Source organism: Callorhinus ursinus, unplaced genomic scaffold (genome assembly GCF_003265705.2).
Source record: "Callorhinus ursinus isolate GAN/ISIS: 27379988/994484 unplaced genomic scaffold, GSC_fseal_2.0 scaffold13, whole genome shotgun sequence".
Classification (NCBI taxonomy): domain Eukaryota; kingdom Metazoa; phylum Chordata; class Mammalia; order Carnivora; family Otariidae; genus Callorhinus; species Callorhinus ursinus.
This window is the reverse complement of record NW_027397075.1, coordinates 48,472,718-48,498,014: the sequence shown is the minus strand read 5'-3', so window position 1 is coordinate 48,498,014 and position 25,297 is coordinate 48,472,718. Positions and strand designations below refer to the sequence as shown.

At 44.5% G+C, this 25,297-nt stretch overlaps 1 protein-coding gene across 5 annotated transcripts in view; it reads right to left on the bottom strand.

Annotated features, from left to right (window-relative positions):
• The window catches only part of KCNH1 (potassium voltage-gated channel subfamily H member 1), a 378,415-nt gene that overhangs the window by 227,976 nt on the left and 125,142 nt on the right, over nt 1-25,297 (bottom strand). For all 5 annotated transcript variants that reach the window (XM_073900230.1, XM_025877844.2, XM_025877845.2 and 2 more), the window contains one exon: nt 13,166-13,595. In XM_073900230.1, the coding sequence (XP_073756331.1) occupies nt 13,166-13,595 (430 nt within the window). The remainder of the gene's footprint in view (nt 1-13,165; nt 13,596-25,297) is intronic.

Below are 25,297 nucleotides of genomic sequence, written 5' to 3'. Positions count from 1 at the left end.
GTAGCCAATGGGGAAAGGCTCACCCTAACAGCAGTCATGGAGTTGCGTCCAAAGAGCCAACTGCAAAAGCAAAGAATGGCAGAAACATGGTTTCTCCGTGTGGATGCTTCCCAAGAACGAGCTTTGTCTATGGGCACTGGGATAGGGTGAGATTCTATGAGAGCAGGGAAGGGAGAGTATGGCAGTCCATGGCATCTTCTAGTCCCAACTCAAGAGTCTGACTCAAGAGTCGAATCAAAGTGTTCTATAACTGGCAGCACAATGTGATCCTGTTCTGTCCTGATGCCAGAGTTTAGCACAGGTAGGAGGAGGGCACTTTGCCCACACCGGAGTAGAGTACAGAGCTTCTGCCTCTCCTTGTGGGTGGCACAGGTGTAACATCAGAACTCTGGTAGAGAAAAAGGTCCATTGCCCAGCAGGGTGGGGTTCACCATGGTTAAGTATCAGGACTGGACAGGGAAGGAAAGTGGATACTACCAGGTGGAAGAAGAGGGTATCTATGGTCACTCCTGAGTCAACATGAGATCACTGATTCCCCTTAAACCATAAGTCAGGTTCTAATGGTCTTGCTTTAAAGCAACAGAAAAAGGAGTCATTGTTCTCTTCCTGCTACCGTGACTTTGTTCCATGACTATATTCCCAGATTGGTGCAACCAAGGGAAATGGGGGAAACACATCTGGAGAAATGTCAAATCATAGACTTGGATCCAAAAAGCCAACTGGAAAAGCAGAAGATGGTAGAAACATGGTTCAAAGTAGAACCCATGAAATAACTTAAGACACTAGCTGGGGGCCAGGGAATTTTAACCAACAGTATGATGTAGTAGGCAAAAATACAAATTTGAATTAAGAGCAATCTAGACAGATGTAGAGATGTGGTGAGGAGTGATGGAAAGTACTCAAACCTTAAAGGATTGGGGTTTGTGGGAGACTTAAGTCCTTTTCTTGCTCTGCCACGAACTAGCTGAGCTACTTCCCTCCGGACCTCATCTGTTTACCTTCACAAGGATGCTGTTAGGACAGGTGGTCTCTAAGACCCCTTCTCATTCTGATGTTCTCTCAATCTATAAATGTGACTTCAAAGTGAGGGAAGCAAGAGTCCTACTCAGTTCTGCTCTGACCAAATCACAGACAGAAAACAGAGTTTAGTCCTGGGCCCCTCGTGAAAGACACAGGGACAAAGGGGAGAGAAAAGAGATCATTGCCAAAAAGTTCTCAGAACCACATGGAAGAAGCTGGTTTTATCCACCTTGGAGAGGTGAAGCCTCCAGGCAGATATAGTGGTTTTCAAATATTTGAAGCATTGTTGTACAAAAGAAAATCTAGATTTGTCCCATGAAGTCCCAGGAGTAAAAAGGCAAGAAAACAGGACGGAATCCACAGAGAGGGAATTTTAGCTTTGTATAAAAGGGAAATTCTCACCCTTGAACTTATCCGGAAGTAGAATGGTCTCATTCCGTGGGCTGTTCAAACTTCAGGGAAAAGAGTCAAGGATCTAACAAGTAGGTGACCTTGATGACATCGTGAGGTCCTTCTCAATTCCAAAATTCTGTGAGTGCCCATCACATAACTGGAGATCTAGTTCATTATCACAGACAAAGAACGGCTGATTATTCATCTGTCTATACACCCTTTCTAAGTGGCTGACACACAGTAGGGGTTTAATAAAAATTTCTGGAAGGGAGGGAGAGAAAGAAGCAAAGATGGCAGGTTCAAATCGCATATCCCACCATGTGTCCAGAAAGGCCCTTGCTAAGAAATCCTGCCTCCCTTCCACCCAAGGCACTGGATTGCAGCCAAGGCCTCCAGTGCAGGCGGGAGAGCGCAGCTCAGTGTAATTAAACACCTGAGTTCCCAGGAGGGATTGAATCAAAATGACAACCAGGAGAGAACCTGTGGCTTCTGCCGCTTCCCCCACCTTCCTGCTTGCTGCTTGGCAAGGCTAACCGGACAGGCAGGCCCACAGCCCGAGAGTCCCCCCACTGGGTACTGTCTCTGCAGAGCTGTAGTAGGTTAAGATGCACATTTGTGCCCGGCTTTGTAAGGACCCTTTAGAGTTTACTTTCGTTATTCCAACAGGTGCATTCTGCTTCCCTCATACATAACCCAGGGAGCTCTAAGGGGGGGGGGGGCCCTCAGATCTGTGGTTATGATCAGGAAGAGGGATCTCTCCCCTGGCTCTGGCTTTGCCACCATCCCCGTTCCAGCCCAGCCCAACTCCTCTTCCCATCTCCAGGGAGGAACAAAGGGGCACCCTTCTGAACAGGGTTAGCCCTCCAAGCAGGGCACCTGCAGCTCTGCAGAACTCACTGGTGATTTCTCATATACTTGATTTTCTTGTTAAGCTCTTTCATTTTGCATTTCGTACCAAGGCTTCTCTCCCTGCCAAGCTTTCTTGTGGCAACAGTGGGTTTTTATCACCATGTAGCTATGATTCAGAGCCAGGCCTCTAGCCTATGAGAGCTAAAATTATTCTCGCTCTCATACACACCGAGGACCACAATGGGGAAAAGTGAAAATGGAAACATTTTTCAAGTCCGCAAAGTCACTCTCCGGAGAGGATTGGCGGAGCTGGCCCTTGACAGCATCTCGTCTGTGGCAGCCTCACTAGCAAATTGTCATCTTGGTATTTAGTTCCATATGTAGAGCATCGTGCTGGCCCTACTCCATCACCACCTTTGCACACCTCCTCCTGCCTCTACACCCCCAGCCAATGCCCACCCGAGTCCCCTGTCCAGCTGCCAAACAAACAGCACAGACCAAGAGTGCTGGAAGAATGGCATCAACACCAAGCAAGAGGCCATCTGTGGCTCTGGGCTTGGCGGCAGGCAGAAACGAGGGCTCTAAAAGGGGAGAACTTTTACCTTCATGTATGTCACTGCATTGGTATGCTGCAGATGAAGACTCAGGAATTAAGTAGCTTGTTCCCTTGGCTATTAAGTAATGGAGTCAAGATTCACACCCATGCTTATCTTGCCTGCTCCCATGGACGGTCTACGTTACAATGGTTTTAGAAATTAAAACGATCTTCTTGACCCAATGTCAGTTGCACGGGCGGCTTAACTGGTTTCGTTAGCAATGGACACAGCTCTCAGAAACCAGCCTCATTTCTGAGTTAGTCTCCTTTCTGCGGAGCATTGATTGTAAAGGGGTTTGTCCAGGAAAAGGGGACAGGTTTGGATGGGAACAAGCTAGCCAGTATCATGTCTGTGGCATCTTTAGCTTCCCAAACAGCCCTTTCATCCAGAAATCATTGAGGATGCCCTCCAAGTAAAAAAAACAAAGTCTGCATGGCAATGATTTTTCCAAATGGTAGACTAAAAGATTGAGATCTGGGTGTTCAAGACATTCAGTCAATTAGCCTCACGGAGCCTTGTCGCCATCGCAGTCTCCTGGCACATGATGGATGGTTGGAGGTGGTCCCTGAGCACGAGCCCACCGCAGGAAGGACATGGGAGATGCTGACGAGCCAGGAGGTGCAGAGCGGGTGCTTGGCCCCTCTAGGATTAGCACATCTTTCTGCTGCCCTGTTTGGCAGGAACAGATGGTGGCTGCTTTCTTGGTAGCCTTCTGCTCCAGGCTATGCCACTGGTGTCCTCAGGACCATTCTCACTGCTGCCAGTGACTGGGGGAGGCAGCACAGATGGTGGAGAGACGGTGAACTTGGGTGCGAGAGATCTGGGTTTGAATTCTCACTCTACCAGCCCCAAGAGGTTGAGCCAGGGGAACATAATTGACCGCTCTGAGCTTCAACTTCCTCACCTGTCAAACTGGGATAAACATACTGTGACACAGAGAGCCGGGAGAGCTCACGAGGTGCGTGTATCAAGTGTTCTATACACAGTGCATGCTGGGTAGCTCACTGTTAGTGCAATTCTTACTTAGCCATCTCGGGCAGCCCTGCAAATCCTACCTCTTTTTTTTTTTTTAAAGACTTTATTTATTTGACAGAGAGAGAGACACAGCGAGAGAGGGAACACAAGCAGAGGGGGGTGGGAGAGGGAGAAGCAGGCTTCCTGCTGAGCAGGGAGCCTGATGCGGGGCTTGATCCCAGGACCCCGGGATCATGACCTGAGCCGAAGGCAGATGCTTAACAACTGAGCCACCCAGGCGCCCCCAAATCCTACTTTTTATTCACCCACCAGTAAAATCTCTCTTCTTGAATGCCACTCTCATCTCCACTTTACAAAAAAGATCACTGTCCTTCCAGAAGTCTGGACGCAAGAACTGGCTGCACTGCTCTACCCGGATATCTACAGTGGCCACAAGCCCACCCCTCCGTATCTGTGGTTTCAGTGACCCGTGGTCAGTCGCAGTCTGGAAGTTGAGAATCCTTCCTCTGACTGTTGTCAGAAGGTCAACAGTAGCCTAACACTAAGTCACATAATTCTCCTCACTTCATCTCATCACATGTCATCACATGAACAAAGGGGGTGCTCAGGTAAACTGCTGATCAACTGGGGTTCCAGGGAATTGACAGGCCAATCTAACATTTGTTTTCTCGGAGACAATACTTCATACTTCCCTGGTGGACTTTCCTCCTCTCACCGGTTTTAGAGAAGAAAAGGAAAATGATGTTCTCCTCTGTGTGATGTCGCTTTCGCTGTCTGGGGTCATCAGCCCAGTGGTTGAGAGCCACAACAAAGGCTTGATTAAAAAAAAACAGCCAAAGAGGTGTGAAATTTGATGAGTCAAGTTCCTTTGCTGAAAGCAAAATGGAAGCCTTACCCATTCTTCACCCACCTCCGCTTCTTCTCATCAAGCTTTGAGGACATCCCATCAAGGGCCCAGCCGCCAAAGCCTGTGATCTGTGGCTACCAATACCAGCAGCTAGCATGCAGATCTAGAAGAAGGGGAAGCACTGAGCCAAGAGCAGTGACGTGGGCTGGAGCCCAGCTCTGCTCCTAACTGGCTGTGGGACCTTCGGCAAGTGACCACAATTTCCTTATCCAAAAAATGGGGAAAATGCTACCTGTTCTGGGGAACATGGAAGGTCGCAAAGGCAACAGAGACACAGAAGCAAAAGACTTGATTATAGGGGCTCCGGGGTGGCTCAGCTGGTTAAGCGTCCAACTCTTGATTTTGGCTCAGGTCATGATCTCAGGGTTGTGAGATCAAGCCCCGTGTCGGGATCTGTGCTGAGCGAGGAGCCTGCTTAGGATTCTCTCTCTCCCTCTCCCTCTGCCCCTCCCCCAGCCCCTCCCTCTTAAAAAAAAAAAAAGACTTGATTATAGCAACAGCTCCACATGATCATCTTCACTTGGATGGAAATCGTATTTTTAAAAATAAAGGAATTTTGCAAATGATGTGGTTATCTCTAAGGTCATAAACAATATCCCTCATCCACTTGGGCTTCCCACTGGCAGAGCTCCCTAGCATCTAAGACTTTTGTTGTACATTCTTCTGCCCAGTGCAGTACTCCAGCTATGAACAAGAGTAATATCTTCCTACAACACATGTAATTAGATATTTTGTCACTATAATTATAATTCAAAATACTAGAGAAGGATTCCAGGGAAGGCACCCCCCCCCCGCCATCTTTCCACGGCCCCCTCTCTCTCCAGCTCTTTTCCCTGCCTCCCAACACCACACACACCACAGAGAACATTTTCTGCTCCCATATTCCAAAATAATCAGCAACAGAAGCAACAAAACAAAGTGAAACTTTGCTGTTCAATAAAACTGGGTTCAAAACTCAGTTCAGCCCCCTCTTAACCTGTGATCTTGTTACCTCATGTCTCTGAACCTAAGTATTCTTAGCTGCAAAACAGGAATAATAAAGTCTTTTTTGAAGTTACTGGGTAAAAGACAGTTCCCAGCATGACACCGGGCTCACTTTGGGTGCTCATCGCACCAGTGTTTCTAGCCCCTTCTCTCCTTCTCCAGGGGGCGCCCTCACTCCTCAGGGTACTATTTCCTGCCCAGTGAAGATCCTGCCAGTCTGGTCTGGACAGTGATGCCTGGGAGGCCTTCCAAGCACACACAATCACTTTCTCCATTTTTTAAGAGCTTCCTCTAAGTTGCTCTGTAGTCAGGACAAATTCTTTTTAAAAGAAGCTTTATAGCAAAAGAAATTCACATCCAGATACATATATTTTAGTGATCTGTACTTAGTACAAGGCACCTGATACTCTAGGTAAGTTTACAAATTCTCTTAAAGTAGAGCACATCTGAAGAACCAACAAATGGGTGAGAAACATCACTGTTTGGTGAGCCTGAGAGATGTGTAGGAAGAGAGACTGGGGGGCCAGGGAGACAACTACCATTGTTTGAAGACCCCATGTGAGAAGCGCTGTGCTAGGGACGCTGCATCATTTCATTTTCTCATCTCCAAACTTGGTCAGGCAGGGCCTGGGGTCTCCCTTTTCAGCTGAGGAAACTGCCAAAGGGGAAAGCACTAATCAGGAGTAGAGGTGGGTCTGAAAACCAGAACGGCCCAGCTCCAAAGCTCATGTTCTTTCCCATGTTCAAAGCATGTGCCCAGGCACAAAGGAGAAGAAGAAGGGCAGGGAGACACACAGGCCCTGCCTTCCAGAAGCCGAGAGTTTCAGAGGAGGTAACAAAACATACACAAGACAAGAAAGATAACTAGGAAGTCACAAAGATATTTAAAGAGCGATGTAAAGTCTAATTGCAAGTGAATAAACCCAAAGCAGAGGCCATTAGCCTTCGGGAGTATGAAGACAGCTAAGGGTTGAAAACCAGGAGGGAGTAGCCAGAGTTTTCTGGAGCAGTGAGGGGGAGGGGAGAGACAGGGATGAAGAAGACAGAGTAGCTGGAGGCTGTGTCAGAGATGGGGAGACCCATGTGAACTGCACAGTGGAAGGCAGAATTTTTAAAAAAAAAAATCAGGTTCTAGAGAAAAAATAATCTCATTTGCCGGCTAGGAAAAAACCTCTAACAAAAAATGAGAAAAGACTAGTTCCTTCTCCCATAGCATTCTGGACAGTACCCTATTTCCCAGATAAACACAAACCAAAGATGAAACTAAACATCTCCTGAGAAGGGAGGAATGATTATTATTATTTTTCCTAAGAACAGGAAAGAAAAGTCCACTGGGAAGAACAAGAAAGAATCACTGTGACTAACAACAACAAAATCACAATATCTGAATGTAAAATTTTCAGCTCTTTCAAAGAGCTACCCTACACCTTAGTTCTCACTAAGACTAAGTGAGATGTAAGGAGAGCCTCTTACCCCTAATCTGCAGAAATTAAAGGGTATAACCCAAAGCACAGAGCTGATCCAGGACTTGAACCAAAGTCTCTCAACCAGCAATTCGGGGATGAAGCTCCAACAGGGGATGCCTATAATGTTTGCTGGTATCAACGGAAGGGTGACAAGAAGAGGGAAGAAAGCTGAGGCACACAGACTTCGCTGCTTAGCTCTGCAACAGCTGTTCTCCTTGTCTACATTACTGTCTTCCACCTGAGCGCATGACCACCCAGAATAAACACTACATTTCCCAACATCCTTTGCAGTTAGGTGTGGCCAGATTACCAAGTTCCAGCCAATGAGGTATGAACACAGATAATATGGCACAACTTTCTAGTCTTTCCCTTCCCCTTCTTTCTACTTTCTGGAAAAAGGACATATGACTGAAGCCGGAACAGCCATATGGGATATCCAATATGGAAGTCATGTGCTGAAGACACCAGAGAAGCCTGGGTCTCTGATGATTGCCCAGCAGCCAGACCACCCTTAAATTTGTAGGAAACATAGCCCTTGTTGATGCTACTATTAATCTCTCTGTCCAGCAGCAGAACCCATATCCTAACTAATAAAGCTTTGCCAATGGCACTAAAGACTACTTCCAAAACTCTAGAGTCTCCTCGACTGTTCAGAATCAACAAATCCATAAATATTTATTGAGAGTCTATTATGTATTTAAAGTCTCCTAAGAGTATATTTACAGCCTCCTGGGAGATGTGTACGGTCTCATTTTTGAAAAACCACAATATTGGTATAGAATGCAAAAAAGTATATTCAACAAAGGTGAAATGGAAAGAAATAAGAAATGTTTGAAAAAGATCACAAAGGTGGCAGGGAAAGTCCTTATTTGCTTGCAAAAATAACAGTTTCAGCTGAAAAGGAAGCCACAAAGCATACTGCAGGTGGGTGAGGTGGTGGGGTCCAATGTCCAGGTGTGCAGGTTACTAGTATCCCTTCCCCAGGAGAGAAGGCGATGTAAGGAAGCCACCAGCGGTGAGCCCAGTGACTCTCGGGTATCTGCTGGGCTCAGAGGGAGCTTGACTGAAACACGGACCAGGAAGGGATCTGGCCCAGTAGAAGAACTAGAAGGAGGGCTGCTGTGGGCTAAATGGAGACTCATAGGGTCCCTTCCGCACTGACATTCTGCTGTGGTTTTGAGAAGCTGACGTAGGGGAGGACTGGCAACAGAGGAATGAATCCAAAGAGACAGATGTGTGGTGCTGAGGTAGGAGACCGATGTTCAACTGGGGGGGCGGCGGGGGAGGGGTTGGAGAGTGTCTGGAGTAGGAGTACAATGTCTAGACCCCCTGCCATTATCAGAGGGAAAGGAAATGAATGTGGCTTAATTATAATGACAGGATGACAGCAATGACATTATGAGGAAAGAATCAGAAAAGTACAAAAGCCCATATTAGGAAAATGGAAACTGTCTCCTCACCATCAAATTCTCCCTGGAGAGCTCCCCAAGACAGTCCCTAGTCTGAAACATCCCAGATAAAGAGACTCTTTCTTCCTGACAATCCTGACAATCCTTCCTTCTTTGAGGGCTCCCTCAGAGGCCTGGGCAAGGTTGGGCCCACAGAGGGCCAGTCACCAGCTGGTGGGTGATGGGACCTGTCCGTTCCTCCCACTGCCCCCAGCCCCTCCGGCCCTTGGACTCCCTAGAGTGCCGCCCACGGTATATGTGTCCTTAGCACACAGCTGGGAGTCTGCTGGGCAGGCACTTGGTACGTGCTTGCTGAATGGCAGACATTCTTCCCAGGTATCACACAGAGGGCTAGGGTGGCCTTGGGGTCCTCTCAGCACCACCAGCACACAGGAGATGAGCAGAAAGATGTAAGCAGTCCATTCACCACATCTCATGGCGAGCCCTGGCAGGAGACCAAAGACCCACGTGAGGAAGGCAGGGAGATCAGGGTGGGGGCTGCCTTGCCCCTGGCCAGGGTCAAGACGCCAGAATAGAAATGAGACATCGTAGATCATCTACCTCCACAGCTAATCACAAAAACTCATTTTAGCCAATAGTTTTTGCCTCTTACTGTTGCAACTTTTTTTTTTTTTTAAGATTTTTATTCATTTGAAAGAGAGAGAGAGAGAAAGAGTGGGGGCGTGGGGAGAATCTCAAGCAGACTTCCCACTGAGCACCGAGCCCAACACAGGGCTCCATCTCACGACCCCGAGATCAGGACCTGAGCCGAAACCAAGAGTCAGATGCTTAACCAACTGAGCCACCCAGGTGCCCCTGCAACTTCTGATCAGAACTGAGAAAGGTGGGCAAGCTTGAAAATAGTGTTCCTGCTTCCTGGCATTCTCCGGGGAACTGGCCAAGTTATAATGAGATATTCAGTGCCAGAGAGCAGAGATGAGAATCAACAGAAGGCTTCTGGATAATCTGTATTATGGTTAATACAATGTCATAGAATAGCCAAGAAATACTATTACCAACACATGTAAAACTCAATGCAAAGAAGAAAAATTCACAAAATACCATTACTTCAAAAGCCCACTGGCTTTTGTGTCTCTCTCTACTCTTTAAGGACTTCTGGGCCTGACTACCAGGGTGACTGGCCAGGGAGCAGCATGACCCCTCGGCACACATGCAGGCTGTGGTCTACATCCCACCACCAGAGATCCCAGTTCTGGCATCAGCCAACCCTGTGAGCACATGTGCACACACAGGCAAAGCAAGATAAAAGAGAGCCCCATAAATCCAGTAAGACATCAGCAGTTGTCCTGAACAAAGGTTGTTTAGAATGCGAGTTTACAAGGATAATTGCCACCACATTACACAGAGCGCAATAACTTTGTTGTTAGCACAACCATTTGTCAGACGTGTCACACGGAAAGTGGAACAGCTGTAACTGTAAGTGACAGATTGATGAAAAATGGCTGATTTCCAAAGCACCTGGTCCCCTGAGTCTGTATCGTAATCTTGTTCTTAAATTAAAACAACAACAACAACAAGCGTACAAAACTTTCCACTGAAGGAACTGTCGGCTTGTTAAAATGGACGGAGAGAAATCTTCAAGGTGTCTGTGAGTCAGGGCCTGAGGCTAGCTGTCTGTATTCTCAGACCACACGATCGCAGGTGGGTTCCATGGGAAGAGCCTGGCTTTTAATTCAGAGGGGCCTGGATCCAAACAAAGCCTGTCTCTCCCACTTAGCAGCCCCACGTTCTTAGGAAGGAAGTTACCTTTTCTGAGTCCATTTCCTTACAAGGTGGAGATAATAATCTCTAAGTACAGAGTGGTTATGAGCAGCAGAAATCATGTATGGAGTGCTCATCACAGCACCTGGCACATAACGAGTGTTCGGGAAATGGGGTTACAGTTAAGTAGGCTTGCCTACTGAAACATCGCACTTGGTTGCATAATGCAGAGGTGACTGTCTGTGTACTATTACACTTTTTTAAAAAAGAAGTGGAAATATCAAAAAACTCTGAGAAGACAGAGAAAGAAAAGAGGTGATAATAATCGTTCAAGGTTTTCCTTGGAGACTATACCCAGGAAATCATGCTCTCCATACAAGAATGATTTTGGAGGGGCGCCTGGGTGGCTCAGTCATTAAGCGTCTGCCTTCGGCTCAGGTCATGATCCCAGGGTCCTGGGATCGAGCCCCGCATCGGGCTCCTTGCTCTGTAGGGAGCCTGCTTCTCCCGCTCCCACTCCCCCTGCTTGTGGTCCCTCTCTCGCTGTGTCTCTTTACGTCAAATAAATAAATAAATAAAATCTTTAAAAAAAAAAAAAAAAGAATGATTTTGGAAAAACAAACTGCTCATCTTTTTTTTTTTAAGATTTTATTTATTTATTTGAGAGAAAGAGAGAGACAGAGAGAAAGTGTGCAGGTGTGCATGAGTTGGGGAGGGGCAGAGGGCGAGGGGCAAGCAGACCCCACTGAACACAGAGCCTGACACGGGGCTCAATCCCACGACCCTGCAATCATGACTTGAGCCTAAATCAAGAGTCAGATGCTCAGCCGACTGAGCCACTCAGGCGCCCCTGCTTATCTTTACTATATGCCACCAGAACCATTCTCTTTCTTCTTTTCTTCCAGGTAAAAAGTTGCAACAAAGTCTCCTCATATCTGAAAGCCTTTGGAGAGGCCATGACATGGGGCCCATTTCCTAACTGACCACTCTTAGTAAATGTCCTGCAATGCATATCATGAGGTATTTCGATGGACAAAACGTCTCCTCTCCCCACCTTAGAGGCAGAAATTGGGCCCAGAACACGGCACATCTGGTTGCTTACCTGGTGCCCCAAGTTTCACAAAAATGCTGCAAGCACAACCTAGAAAACTAGTGCAGTTAAGACTGAAACTGTCCTAGAAGAGCAAAGGTCTTAAATCCTTTTACATGACATGGGAAAGCATCTCAAGTTCTAATTAAGCTAAAGCAATTAGCCACCCATAGATACTTAACACTGCTTCCCATGGTCAGGGAATCATCTCTATTAAGACCCATTTGAAAGTAAGAAGCAAACCCAAAAGCTCCATCAGCACACCTTTCCCACAACTCAATTAGACCTAGACACATTGAGTGAATACTCAGGTGAACTCTGTGCCTTGCAGAGACGGCTGCTATGGAAGAACCACATCAGACATGATGAGCTGGTTGCAGACAAGGAGGAGACAAGCAGCCAATGTGACAACTGGGGGTCATAAAGCCCCTTCACAGAGAGGGATGCTGGATCCCTGGTGGGTTGAACAAAGCAAGACAAACTGATGCCTCACGTTTCCTGGTCTTGGAACTCCCTGGTTAGTTTAACAACTGATATGTCAACTCCACTCTGAAGGAGCACAAGGAGCAAAACAGTCTCTGCCTGCTGTAACCAGAGCCCAGCTTCATTGTGTGTGACCAGACTCCTGTCCATACTGATGCTTCATGGGAGGACTGTCCTCGCCCACGTCGCCATTTGTTATTGAAGTGCCAACAGGGTGCACTTAGTGGTTCACAATGAGTACACGCCATTCGAATGCATATGCTTTCCCCAGCCCAGTGAGGTCTACTTCTCCCTACGACTCCCTTCAATGAAGAGAGTTCATTAATGGTTTCCAGCCCAGACCCGGCATTAGCAAGAGCTACGCAATGGTCAATGGGTAAGAGACAGATTGAAGCACCTTCCTCAAGAACTAAGGTTGTTTTTGTTTTTCAGTCCAGTCAAGTTAATCCAATAACCCATCACTTCTCAACTGAACAGGAGCCTTTTTGTTCTGTGTGGGTTTTTTTGGGGGGGATTTGTTTTGTTCTTTGGATTTGGAAATTTTTTGGATTTGGGACATCAAAAATGTATGAAAAATAGAAAATGCAATAAAAATATTCCTAGGAGCCACATTAAAAAATTTAAAAAGAAATATGAAATTAATCATAATAGAATATTTTATTTAACCCACTATATAAAAATATCATCATTTCATCATGTAACCAATATAAAAGATAATTAATGAGCTATCTCACATTTTTTTCATACATTCTTTTTCTGGTACCATATGGGACTGCACAGATCTAGAGCTATGTTCAAACTAACACGGAAAGACTTTCACAGTTCACTATTCTATAAGCAAGCAGGTTACCAAGTTATAAATATAGCATGATCTCATTATAACTTTATAAAAATCTGTATCTATGTGTTCAGATATAGATAGAAAGTAATCTATAAGGGAGAGGCCAAAGGTAATAATAGTTATCTCTGATAGGCACAATTATGGTTGGTGCTCTTTTGTATCTTCTAAATTTCTTTTCAGTAAACACTTTGCAGTAAATACTTAAATTATCAAGAAAACTGTAAAGCTCATCTTTAAAAAAAAAAAAAGCCTTTCTTAGTTTCAGTTATTACACTGATCCTGATCCTGCCAGCATTGTAGTCACTGCCCTATTTCCAGCCAATGGAAGGGATGTCCAAACAGTATGCTTCCTGCCCATCCCCCACCCAGCCGCAGCAACTGTCATACTTACAGCCAATCATCATGATGGCCACCGCAAAGATTTTCTCAATGTCTGTGGATGGGGCAATGTTGCCAAAGCCCACGCTGGTAAGGCTGGTCATAGTGAAATACAACGAGGAGATGTAGACAGAATTCTTGCTGGGGCCACCTTCCCACTTGCCTGAGCCAGACCCGTTAAACTGGTAAGGGGTGCCAATGTCCATCGCCAGTTGGTAGAGCCAGCTGTTGTTGCGGATGGTCTTAGTGTCTTCATCAAAGATCTCGTAGTCCCCAATGCTGTACCAAATGCAGGCCATCCAGTGAGCAGCTAGCCCAAACACACACACCAGCAAGACAAGCACGGCCGCTCCGTATTCAATGTAGTGATCCAGCTTACGGGCCACTCGCCCCAGACGAAGCAGCCGAACGACCTTCAGTGAGCTAAACAAGCTGCTGATGCCCTGGGAAAAGAGGAGCAGAACATTAGGGCCAAGAACCAAAGATACTACTACTCCTTGCCTCTTCCCCACCTGGGCTGTTTCCTTCAGCATAGTGTATTCCCACAAGATGCAACAGTATGCAACCCTCTAAAAAATGTTTTAAAATAAGTCACGATATGGAGAAATGCTCAGACACAGTCATGCACGATATAATTAGAATTTTATTCCAAGATATATGAAAGGGAGATTTTGATTTGCTTTTTTCTACTTCCATTAAAAAGCAGATAACAAAACAAAACAAACAAGACAAAATTATAATTTTATTCTAATTTATTCTAATTATTATGATAAGTATACAAAGATATATGAGCATTTTTCATATCTTTACTATTTTAAAACAATTTTAAGGGTTATGTAATATTTCATACTAAGTAATATGAAATATTTTAAGAATTGTATATTTATTTCATATTGTATATTTCATTCTAATTATACTGTACATAAGTTTACAAGTATTTATGTGTTCAAAAAATGGCTAGGAAACACATGGAGAGAAATGTAAAATATTGATAGTGGTTACCAATGCATTATCGAGTTACAGAATTATAGGAAATTTTTTTGTTATATTTATATATTTTTCTGTTACACTTGAATATATTTACTTAATTTCTATAACTGAAATTATTACTTTAACAGTTAGAAAAATATATATATATTTAAAAGCAAACAGTTTTTTAAAAAAAGATAAAAATGAACTAAAGAAACGGCTAAGAAAATAAAAAACTAAGATTCTGTTTTCTCAGGAAACAAATTCTTTCAAGTTACATCACTCCCGTCAGGCCAGGGATTATATAATCAGACACCATATATTTAAACACAATCAATCAAGGAATCTCCGAGCTAGAAGGAAACTTCTGATTTCGGCTGGTCAAGCCTCCTGCCATTCTGCAGACCCAGCCAAGGCAGGTCTCTTCTCCAAATAGTGATTCTCTAAGGGAATAGTGGTAGTGAAAAGAACATCAGAGTAGAAATCTGAAAAACAGGGTTTGAGATGCAAATAAACCACCAACTTGCTATGTGAATTTGAACAATTCTATTGCCTCTCTCATCTAGACAATGAGGGAAGTGGACTAGAGGAAATGCTAAAATCACAGAAGCCACTGCATTTAGAACCGCAAAATTCCTATTCCAAAGTCATTCCAAGGTGTAGGGAAGGGAGATTTCCATTAGCTTTTCCTACATTGATTAACAAACAAATAAACAAGCACACAAAATAGAGACATTTATTGGCACCATAACTTTGGTCTCCCTTACACAGCAATAATCCAACAGCAGGATGATGCCCTTCACCAACTAGAATGAATGACTTTACACCATTCTAAACACTGGTCAGTTTCCAGGTCACTGCTAGTCTCTCTTGTCCCCTGTTCCCTTAATAACAACCCCCAAGGGTCAGTTTATGTTACAGACAGAAGGAAAATGTATAAACGCCTTCTGATAGGCCTGTGTCAGAGACTCACCAAGGCTGCTTCCTCTTCCTGGACAGCCAGCTAAACTACGTCTCCCAGCCTCTTCCCATCTGGGTGGGTCTCTGAGACTGGTTCTCAGCAATGGATATGAGGCAAAATGTGTGTCATTTCCAAGCCAAGGCAGTTAAAAGTAAGTGTGCTTTCTCTTCCCCTTGGCATGCCTTCCAGATGAGGTTAGTGAGACCCTGAGGACAAGTATTAAAGATGGTGGACACAGAGCATGGAAGAAGCCTGCGTCCCTGAAAGACTACATGGATGGAATACCCTGTCCCCACCAATCAGTGTGAATCATATTATGATGTGGATGAACAATGAAACCTCTGAAATAAGCCACTGAAACTTCAGGGGATATTTGGTACGGTAGCTATTATTAGCCTTCCCGGACATGTGAACGCACAGACCGTATGTAGCATAGCCTGTCAATAAAGACCACAGATCAGGCTGCCACACAAATTATTTTTGTTAAGGTGAGGGTGGGGGAGGTGGGATTTATTGCACCTTTTAAAAAATAAAACAAATAAACAACTATTTTGTAGCCATAAAACTTAGAAAAGAAATAATCACTTCTTGTCCAACATACACCAGCAAATAAATAATAGTGGATTCTTCTAGGCCAACAGACCACATCCCCAGGGTCAACTCTGACAAAGTTTATCTTTGGCATGTCCAGTACTCCTTTCCTGGGTCCCCTTTTCCCTCCATGTGCTTTTCTTTAAAAACTGCCATGCAGGAAAGGCTAAGAAAACTCCCATATTAAGGTGCAAAAGACTGATGAGGGTAAATGGATATCCTCTCTCCAGAGGGCATCTGCCTTTCAACAGAGAAACCAACCTCCAATAGTGGAATTAAAAGTACCCACAGCCTGGGTGAAGCAGATATTTTAGGAGGCAAAGGAGCCTTTCTGATGACTCAGAAATCAAACACATGTAAGCAGCCACCTACTCTCCACCTGCTCATAAGGAGGTTCCTGAGATCATCTTTCAAAGCAGTTCTACTCTGAAGCAGAACTTATTACCCAGGGCAAAACTGCCTTGTCATTTTTCCTCACTCATATTTAATTCAAAGCAACATTTAAGGAGAACCTACTACATACTCCTTGTGCTAATGCCACAGGGAAGAGATTAAAATGATGCTGTCTTTGACTTCCTGTTCACTGTTTCTTGTTCACAAGCTTCTCCTTGAACTCCCGCTTTAACCACTACATCTCGAAGATCCCATTCTGGCTGTCATTCATGGACATGAACAACAGGGTCTCCATGACCTTTCTTATCTCCCTCTGTTCCACCTGTACTTCATCCCTCCTCCCTTCTCCATCCCCTCCCAATGGCCACTCAACACATGCAACCACTACCCAAAGGCCTGCTATCCTCTAGCCATACACTCCAGACGTTTTGGGCATCTCGCACAGTGGATGCACACTTGCATCTCTGTGCTTGCTCAGATGAGACCCTCAGCCCAGAAGGCCCAGCCTCCCCCTCTCTACCAGCTAATACACTGTTATCCTTCAGGTCTGTCACTACCTCTACCCTAAAGCCTTCCATGACTACCCTGGAGTCACAACCAATCACTCACCCCTCAATGTGTCCATGGTATTCTGTATCGATTACCAAGTGAACACATTGCTTTGCACTATAGTTTTCCCAACTACAGCAGGAGCTACATCTTCCTGAAGACAGAAGCCATTTGCTATTCATTTTAGAAGCCTCCTGTATTGGGTTGAATAGTGTCCCCTCCAAATTCATGTCTTTTCCAGAACCTCGGAATGTGACCTTATTTGGAAATGGGGTTGTTGTGGGTATAGTCAGTTAAGAAGAGGTCATACTTAACCCAGTATGATTGATGTCCTTATAGAAAGAGAAGAGCCAGACACACAGAGAGAAAACCAGGTGTCCTCTACCAATGCAGAGATTGAAGTGATGTGTCTTCAAGCCAAGGAACGCCAAGGATTACCAGCAAGAGCAGAAGCTAAGAGAAGGGCAGGAACAGATTCTCTCCTAGAGCCTTCAGAGAAAACATGGCCCTACTGACACTTTGACTTCAGATTTCTAGCTTCCAGAACTGTGAGAGAATAAATTTCTACTGTATTAAGCCACCCAGTTTGTGGTAATTCGTCACAGCAGCCCTGGGAAACTAATATACCTACAGAGGATCTAAATCCAGCACCTTCTCAGAAAGGGTCTGAAACATTTTCTAAACAGAACTGAGAGTTTGGATTATTAGAGAATTCTTTCTCATTTTCAGAAGGGCTCTGGAACAACATAAAATAAGCACTATCTCACTGTGTTATTCATCTGTGTACACTAATACTCTATTACACGGTTTCATATAAGTTCTCTCCTATTGCACTAACAGCTGGAATTCTAGCTATGTAAAATCATTTCAAGCTATTAATTTGCATTTTTTTCTTATTTGCCTGAAGTTCAGTAGATGAGATAAATAAACAGAATACTCCAAGCCTTTTTTTTTTAATTTTAGTATGCTAAAAACATGACAGCCACCATATGGTAGAGAATCACATTTCCCCAGGGACTTCTTGTATCAGAAAACCTGTCTCACATTCCAAATTGTTCCAGAAAGTTCTTTATCACAACCTTAAAATTATGAAGAACCAAGACTTTCGAGATGAATCAACATGGATGAAGGGATGGTGCGGTGCTGGTGAGCCTCATCACTGAAGCCAACAAATAGGTTGCAAGGAAGCCCTTCTAGATTCTCAGTAACCTCAGCTGCAGCGATACTGATGCCATTCAAATTTTAATGGACATTCAAATTCATGTGTTTGTGAACTATCAAACTTTACCTATTCGCCCAGACTACATAAATTATTTCATTCACTTGGACTATACCTTACTTTCTCAATTAGCTCAATTCACCAACTTTTGGTTCATATTTTTTTTTCTGTCATATGCATGGAGAGAACACTGTCACAAACTAAGGACAATGTACTACTGAAAAAACCATTCAGTCTTTCAGGTCCTTGACTAGTTCAACCTCACATGATTACTCTTTGCCTGCATCCTCTTGCAGCAAAAGGCCTCCTTCGCATGCTTCCCTGTGAGTCTTTTGGAACCTATCTTCATGCGTAAAGAAATTCCCAGGCTCAACGTCCTCCTGGACTGTTCCCACCATCTTCTTGCTTTAGTTCTCCCCGAGCACTCTGCTCTTCCCCATGCTTCTCCTGTGCATCCTGGAGTTAGGAGCGGGGAGTTTTCCATCTCCACACTTTCATTTTCCAAACAAGAGCTGGTTGGTACTCCAAGGGAAAAAAAATCCCTCCCTTTAAGATTCATGCCATCCAGCAAAAACACCTCCTCATTACGGCCATCTGATTATTGACGGCTAACATCTGTTGAATGCTTACAAATATGCCAGAATTTAACTAATCTTTCACTAATTATCCCACTTATCAACTTCTTCCTTTCATCCTTTAAAATCTTTGCACCTGGATTTCCAGCCCCGTTCCTGCTATCAGTATGGGAGCGTTCAACATCCATGGGGAAAACTCATTCAACACTCCTGCTTCTCTATTCCCAGTGACCTTCACCCCCTCTCCATATCCTGAGTCTGGTCATCACTGGAAACCACTCCCTATCCGACACCAGCATTTGACACAGTGATGACATGCTGCCGTTTCTCTGTTCTCTCCTTTATTCCCATCCAACCCAATCCACTCTTTGGCTTCTTTTTGATATCTTTTCATTTCTAACCATTGACTCTTCAGATTTCACTTCCTTTCCCATCAAACTAGACCCTGTAACATCACTTCCAGCACTCTCTCCTTAGCAACCAACAACCTTTCTCCTTGCCGTCTTGCCACACTCAGCATTGCATGGGACCCAACAGCAGGTACCCGAGCTATCATTTCCATTCTCAGCTGGGTTCCTGGATGCGTCTCACCCATTCCTTTTCTCTTCCTTGAACAAACCTTTCTCCCCTTCACATCAATAAATATTCTAAGTCTTCACTACTCTTTTCAGGACCCCCCCTGACCTGTGCCGTTCTCATTCTCAGCCAACATTATCTCCCAACTCACAGAGAAAGTAGAGCTCATTAGTATCAACTCTCCCTCTACATCCCACCTCCACAAATACAAGTATGTGCATTTGCACCATCCTTCCACACTGCACCAAAATCCATTCCTCTACCCACTCACGGACATCACTCCATCAACTATCCCCTCCCCTCTCTTCTCTGTCTTTGTCTTCAAACCTCCCTCTCAGGGACGAGTTTCTCTTAGACTATAATCACACTGCTATTTCAAGATCTATGCAACTTTCCAGATGTATCAACTCTCCTCCTCTTCCTAATATTCCTTCCTGAAACCATAATCAATACACAATGGCTCAATTTCCTCATTTCCCACTCACTTCTCAACCCACTGCACTCAGATGTCTATTGCCACCGCTTCCCAGAATCTACTATCTTGAAGGTCACCAATTGCCTTCTTATTGCTATACCTTCAGCATTTGACACCTGCTATGGACATTTAACATTCTTTAAGGCCACACAGCATCTAAATTGTCTTTCTGCATGTGAGGAATCACTACCCTACAAAGTAGAATTTGTTTCCCACCCCAGAAGCTGAAGATAACCACAAATCTTTCTCCAACCCTCCGTGCAGCTGGTGTGAGCACATGATCTACAATCTGCCACCAGTGACACCCACCCCGTCACTGAATAGTATCTAATGGAGAAACAGTGCAGGACCCTTTTTGCCAGAGCCTGGCAGCATCACCTAGTTCCCAGAGGTAGCAGGTAGTTGTTCCAGAACTGGTGGCCAGGCTCCCCTGGTGGTGATATCAGCCCTGCATACTGCAAGTCCACATCCAGTAGCAGCAGTGACTTATTCACAGGACCAGTTCCGCAATATGATTTTGCCAGATAGCCTCCAAATATTTTCCTGGTCTTTCTAAACATTCTCTGAGTACCTAACATCCTTTTCATAAACTTTTTCTTCCTTTTACTTGCCAGACTTGAACCCTAACTACTCAAAATTGTGAATCAGATGTTACACACAGAAACCAAATCCTCCGTGTGTGCCTGTGATGGTTAATTTTATGTCTCAGCGTGACTGGAACACAGGGTATCCACACATTTGGTTAAACATTATTCTGGGTGTGTCCATGAGGATGTTTCTGGATTGAGATTAACATTTGAATCTATACACTGAATAAAACAGACTGCCCTCCCTAGTGTGGGTGGGCCTCCTCCAAGCCACTAGAGGCCTGAATAAAACAAAAAGTTGGGTAAGGGAAAATTCATACTCTCTGCCTGTTTTCGAGCTGGGACCTCAGTCTTCTCCTGCACTCAGACTAGAACTTACACCACCACCTCTCTTGGGTCTCTAGCTTGCAGGTGGCAGATAATGGGACTTCTCAGCGTCCATGATCCTTGACAGTGTTAATGGAAGAAAGGTCAAGAATGGCAAGCTTAAGACTCAACACAGAGTCATCTCTCTGTGATTCCTCTCCCTGACACCCACAGACAAAGTTCAGCATGCCCTCTAGACTCCCACGACTGGTCCTTGATTCATTCTTTCAACAAACACTTATTGAGCACTTTAAAATGGGGCACACATGATTTCCAGCATTGATGACAGATCAGCGGCAAACCAGACCAAAATCCTCACCCTTCTGGAACTTTCTTTTAATTGGAAAGACAGACAATAAATAGAATAAATAAGTAAAATAATTGGTATGGGACAAAAAGATGAAAAGTTAAGCAGGAAAATAAATATAAAAAATAACAGGAAGAGGCGGTGATGTTCAGCATTAAACAGGGTTGTGAAAGAAAACTTCCCTGAGATCTTGGCATTTAAGTAAAGGCCCAGTGGAGATGAGAATGTGGACCCAAGAGTATCTAAAGGGAAGCATGTTCCAGACAGAGCAATCAGCAAGTACAAATGTCCTGAGGCAGGAATGTCACAATGTCTTTATATTAGGCTGACACAGCCCCCTGAGGTCACGAAGCACACCTTTAGTAAGACTAATAATTAGCATCTGATGAGTACCTACTAAGTGTCAGGCACAGTAAGGACTTTACAAGGATTACCTCACTTAATCCTCATAACCTTGGGAGGTAAATATATTATACACCCAATCTACAGATAAAGAAGCTGGTGTTTTCATTTGTCCAGTATCACAGAGGTAGAAAGCGGTGGACCTAGAATTCGAACCCTGATCAACTGACTCCCAAGTGTATGCCCTTAATTCCTTGCTCTAATTTCCCACCATTAAAGTTCTAGCTCCTCTCAGTTGCTCAATATATGTTTATTGAGTGGAAACCTACACTGACACTCACAAGGAGAATTTGTGATTGTCGCAAACCTAGTGGCCTGGCGTGAGGATATACTACTTTATTAACAGAGCTTGGTTTGTTTGTTGTCTTTAAAACAGAGATGACTTCGGGCGCCTGGGTGGCTCAGATGGTTAAGCGTCTGCCTTCGGCTCGGGTCATGATCCTGGGGTCCTGGGATCAAGCCCCACGTTGGGCTCCTGGCTCAGAGGGAAGCCTGCTTCTCCTTCTCCCTCTTGCCTCTCCCCCTGCTCATGCTCTCTCTCTCTCTCTCTCTCTGTATCTCTGTGTCTCAAATGAATAAATAAAATCTTAAAAAATAATAAAACAGAAATGACTTCAAGAATAAATGTTCCATGATGATCCCACCACTCTGAGAACTGCAGATCCATTTCAACTACCTAATGCAATAAAAATTGGCTTTCCAGATCTTACTGGAAGTCACTAATTGAAGCTTAAACACAATTTGCCTCCCTTCCATTGTTTCCACGTTTTACTTTCGGCTTGTTGAATTCAATTCCACGATCATTTCCTGAAAGCCTAGTGCAGGAAGACACAGCCAAGAGCTACCAGGGGTACAAAAATAAACATGCAATGCCCTGCCCTCACGATGCCTACCATCAGGCCACAGAGAAAACACAGCCCACAGCGACAGCAGTGAGCAGCAAACACAAGTCAGCTGTGGCCATCAAGGCTGAATTCTAAGGCCAGTTCCTGTACATAAAGGGAATTGTTTTCTACTTCATTTAACAGGTCTGTTGACCATATTCAGGAGGAGGATGTGGTTACTGAGTTTAAGAGGAGCTTCCTAACCAGGAATGGGACAGCCTGCAACCCTGCATTTGTTTAATCTGATAAGGTGTCCAAAGGACATATCTGCAGACTCCATAAAAAATCACTAAAGGAAGTTTAGAAACATCGCTTAAAACCATCCGCTTTCCTTCTGTTGACAATTCAAACCTTGAAATAAACTGTATTCAGTTGCAATATTAAACCATCGGGCTCTTTTACTTTCTAGAGGCACCAAAAATTGAAAACTTTCACTGGCCAAATAAAATCCTAGGTCTACAGAATAGAGAATCTGGTTTTGTCAAGCCGCATCTTTGTCTTTCACAGAATCCTCATCTCAGGTTCTTTTCTTCCAGGGAAGTGAAATGAACCCAAATAGCCTAGATTGTACTTTCTCTCATACTAAAAGAAACAATAAATACATGTGCTTACAGCTGTGACATTTCTGCAGAATTAGCCATGCCCTTAATTTGCTTTAAACTAATCTGATTTAAATTCTCAGAGATGACAGCATGTCAGGGTCCGGTGTAGGTGAAAATCCCAGTGACTTTCCTGAGGGCTGTGTGTGTGTAGGAGTTTCAGCACTGGGCCTGAGGAGGGCTTTGGTCCATGTATCACTGCTTGGCCAGAGCTCCTGATCTGGAACAGTGTGGACATTATGAAAGCATCACCTCACCGTGTAGCATGTGAGTAGCATGTGAGCACGCAGCTGGGACCCCCCTGACCACATGTGATAACACTGTCTATTTAATGGTGAGGGAGGTGGAGATCTGTCCCTATGCAGTCTAATTTGGCTTTAAAAAACACACTCCCTCCCTCCTCAGACATAATCCACTTTCAGCCTCAGCATCACCCAAAATTAAGCTTCCAGTCAGAAGGTGAAGTCCCCAGATGCTGTACAGGAGCCCCTGAATGCATCGCCTCCAGATAAGCACCAGGAATCGGTGGTATGGCCTTGAGACCTCCACCGGGGTGTTGAGGAGGGAAGGCTCGAGCAGCTGGTTTGATGTGTGAAAAGTTCCCCAGAATCTGGGGAGCCCAGAATAGCCCAGCCTCCTGGGTTGTCTCTGTGAGAGCTGGGGCGGGTGCAAAGTATCCCAGTGCTCAGGGACTAGCTCACGGCACTGGGCAAACAAATACCGGGGGAGCAGAGCAGTCTCAGGGCAAGAGCGAGACACACCACGGGGCACACTTCTGGCGGACCACCAGGGCCATCAAAGCAGGGTCCCTGGAGCAGGCCGTGGGGGTGCGCTTAGCCCCAGAACATGATGTGTGACTGACACACGGGGTAATGGGAAAGGGACAGGAAGAAACAAGACTCTCAGGTAGACTGAGTGGCCATAATTTAAAGACCCGTAGGTTAAAGGTAATAAGAACCCCCTCCATCTAGAAACGTCAGTGTTTTGCCCCTAGTATTATTCATTGTTTTAACTCTGCCTCATCTTCACAAATAGATTTAAAGCCCTCGAGGGCTCTTGTTTCTCGCAGGCTCAGCAGTGAACAGTGATGGGACCGCTAACCATTCTAGACTCTTTCATTCCGTGAAGCAACTGACATACACAGAATTCTACTCTCCTGCCATCTGGCCCTCTGAGGGTAAGTCTCTGTAGGAATGTTCTAAGGAAAAGTTATGGCTCCTTTAAGAGGCTTCTGGCAAATAGAGAGTTCTAAACTTTATGGGAGCAGGCAGAAGTAAGAATAGTCACCATTTTTTGTGGTTAAAATAATCGGTAGCTACAACTGTTGAGACTAAGAGAAGCCATAGAGAAAAGAAATTATCTTCTCGTTAGAAAAAAAAAGGTCCCTGTGAGAAGTCCAATGCACAACCAAAGCCACATGTGGGACTCAGGCATAGAACCAGGCCCTTGCCTCTGGCACGCTTCTTACCACCTCCATGACCCTACCCAGTCACCCAACCTCTCTGAGCTTCACTTCTTCACCTGTCAAGTGGAGAAAATGCACCTACACAGGGTTAATGTTCACAAAAGTATGTTATTCAGGGGATGGTCACCTCACTCTCCTTTGGCTATAGAAGTCCAGCCAAAAAAAAGAGCAAGAGAGGGAGAGAGAGTCACAAAGGGGAGAAACTATTTGCCCTCAGTAAAAAAAAAAAAAAAAAAAAAAAAAATCTGAAACGTCAGAAAGAAGTTACCTGAGGATGAATTAAGAGGGAAAATAATGACCCCTCCCTGAAAAGTCAAGAACAACCAGTCAAGGGCATTTGGCCAAAATCACCATGTTAAGGGGAAGGAAGGCAGGCGGGGGGCCTTGTGCCTCTGGACATACAGAGCCCCACCGCACTTCATAAGGACAGGAGAGGCCCAGGATACCTGCAAAACTAACAGGACACAATCTGTAAATCTAGGTGTTTGTATTTCTAAACCCACTTTAAAAGATCGAGCACTTCTCTGACTACCATGATCAGAAATTATTAAAATTACAAACATGCCACTTACAAGTTTATTTTAATGGAAAAGTTGGATGCAGGCCCCGACCTGTCAGCCCCATCCTGCTAAGTAACAGCAAACAATCACAGCCATAATTTATTAAGCACTTGCAACAGGGCAAGGAATCCTAACTCTTAGTCTTATATGCGTCAAATCACTTAATTCTCGTAACTATTCTAGAGGATAATATAACTCTCCCCGTTTTTTCGGAATGTTTGGACTTTTTATGAACTAACTGATGGACAAAAAGCCATGAAGGATGATGTGTGTTGATTGCAATCAGATTTTTAAAAACAGGTTATACGCAATTAATGAATCATTGACCACTACATCAAAAACTTATGATGGGTCTGCCTGGGTGGCTCAGTCAGTTAAGCGTCTGCCTGAAGCTCAGGTCATGATCCCAGAGTCCTGGGATCGAGTCCCACATCATGCTCCTTGCTCAGCAAGGAGCCTGCTTCTCCCTCTGCCTGCCTCTGTCTCTCTCTCTCTCCCTGACAAATAAATAAAATCTTTTAAAAAAAGTGTTATTATTTATATTTTTAAAAAACTTATGATGTACTATATGCTGGCTAACTGAACATAATAAAAAAATAAAATTGCTTAAGGCCAACGGGAAAATAATAAATAAATAAATAAATAAATAAATACAAGCAATGAAATC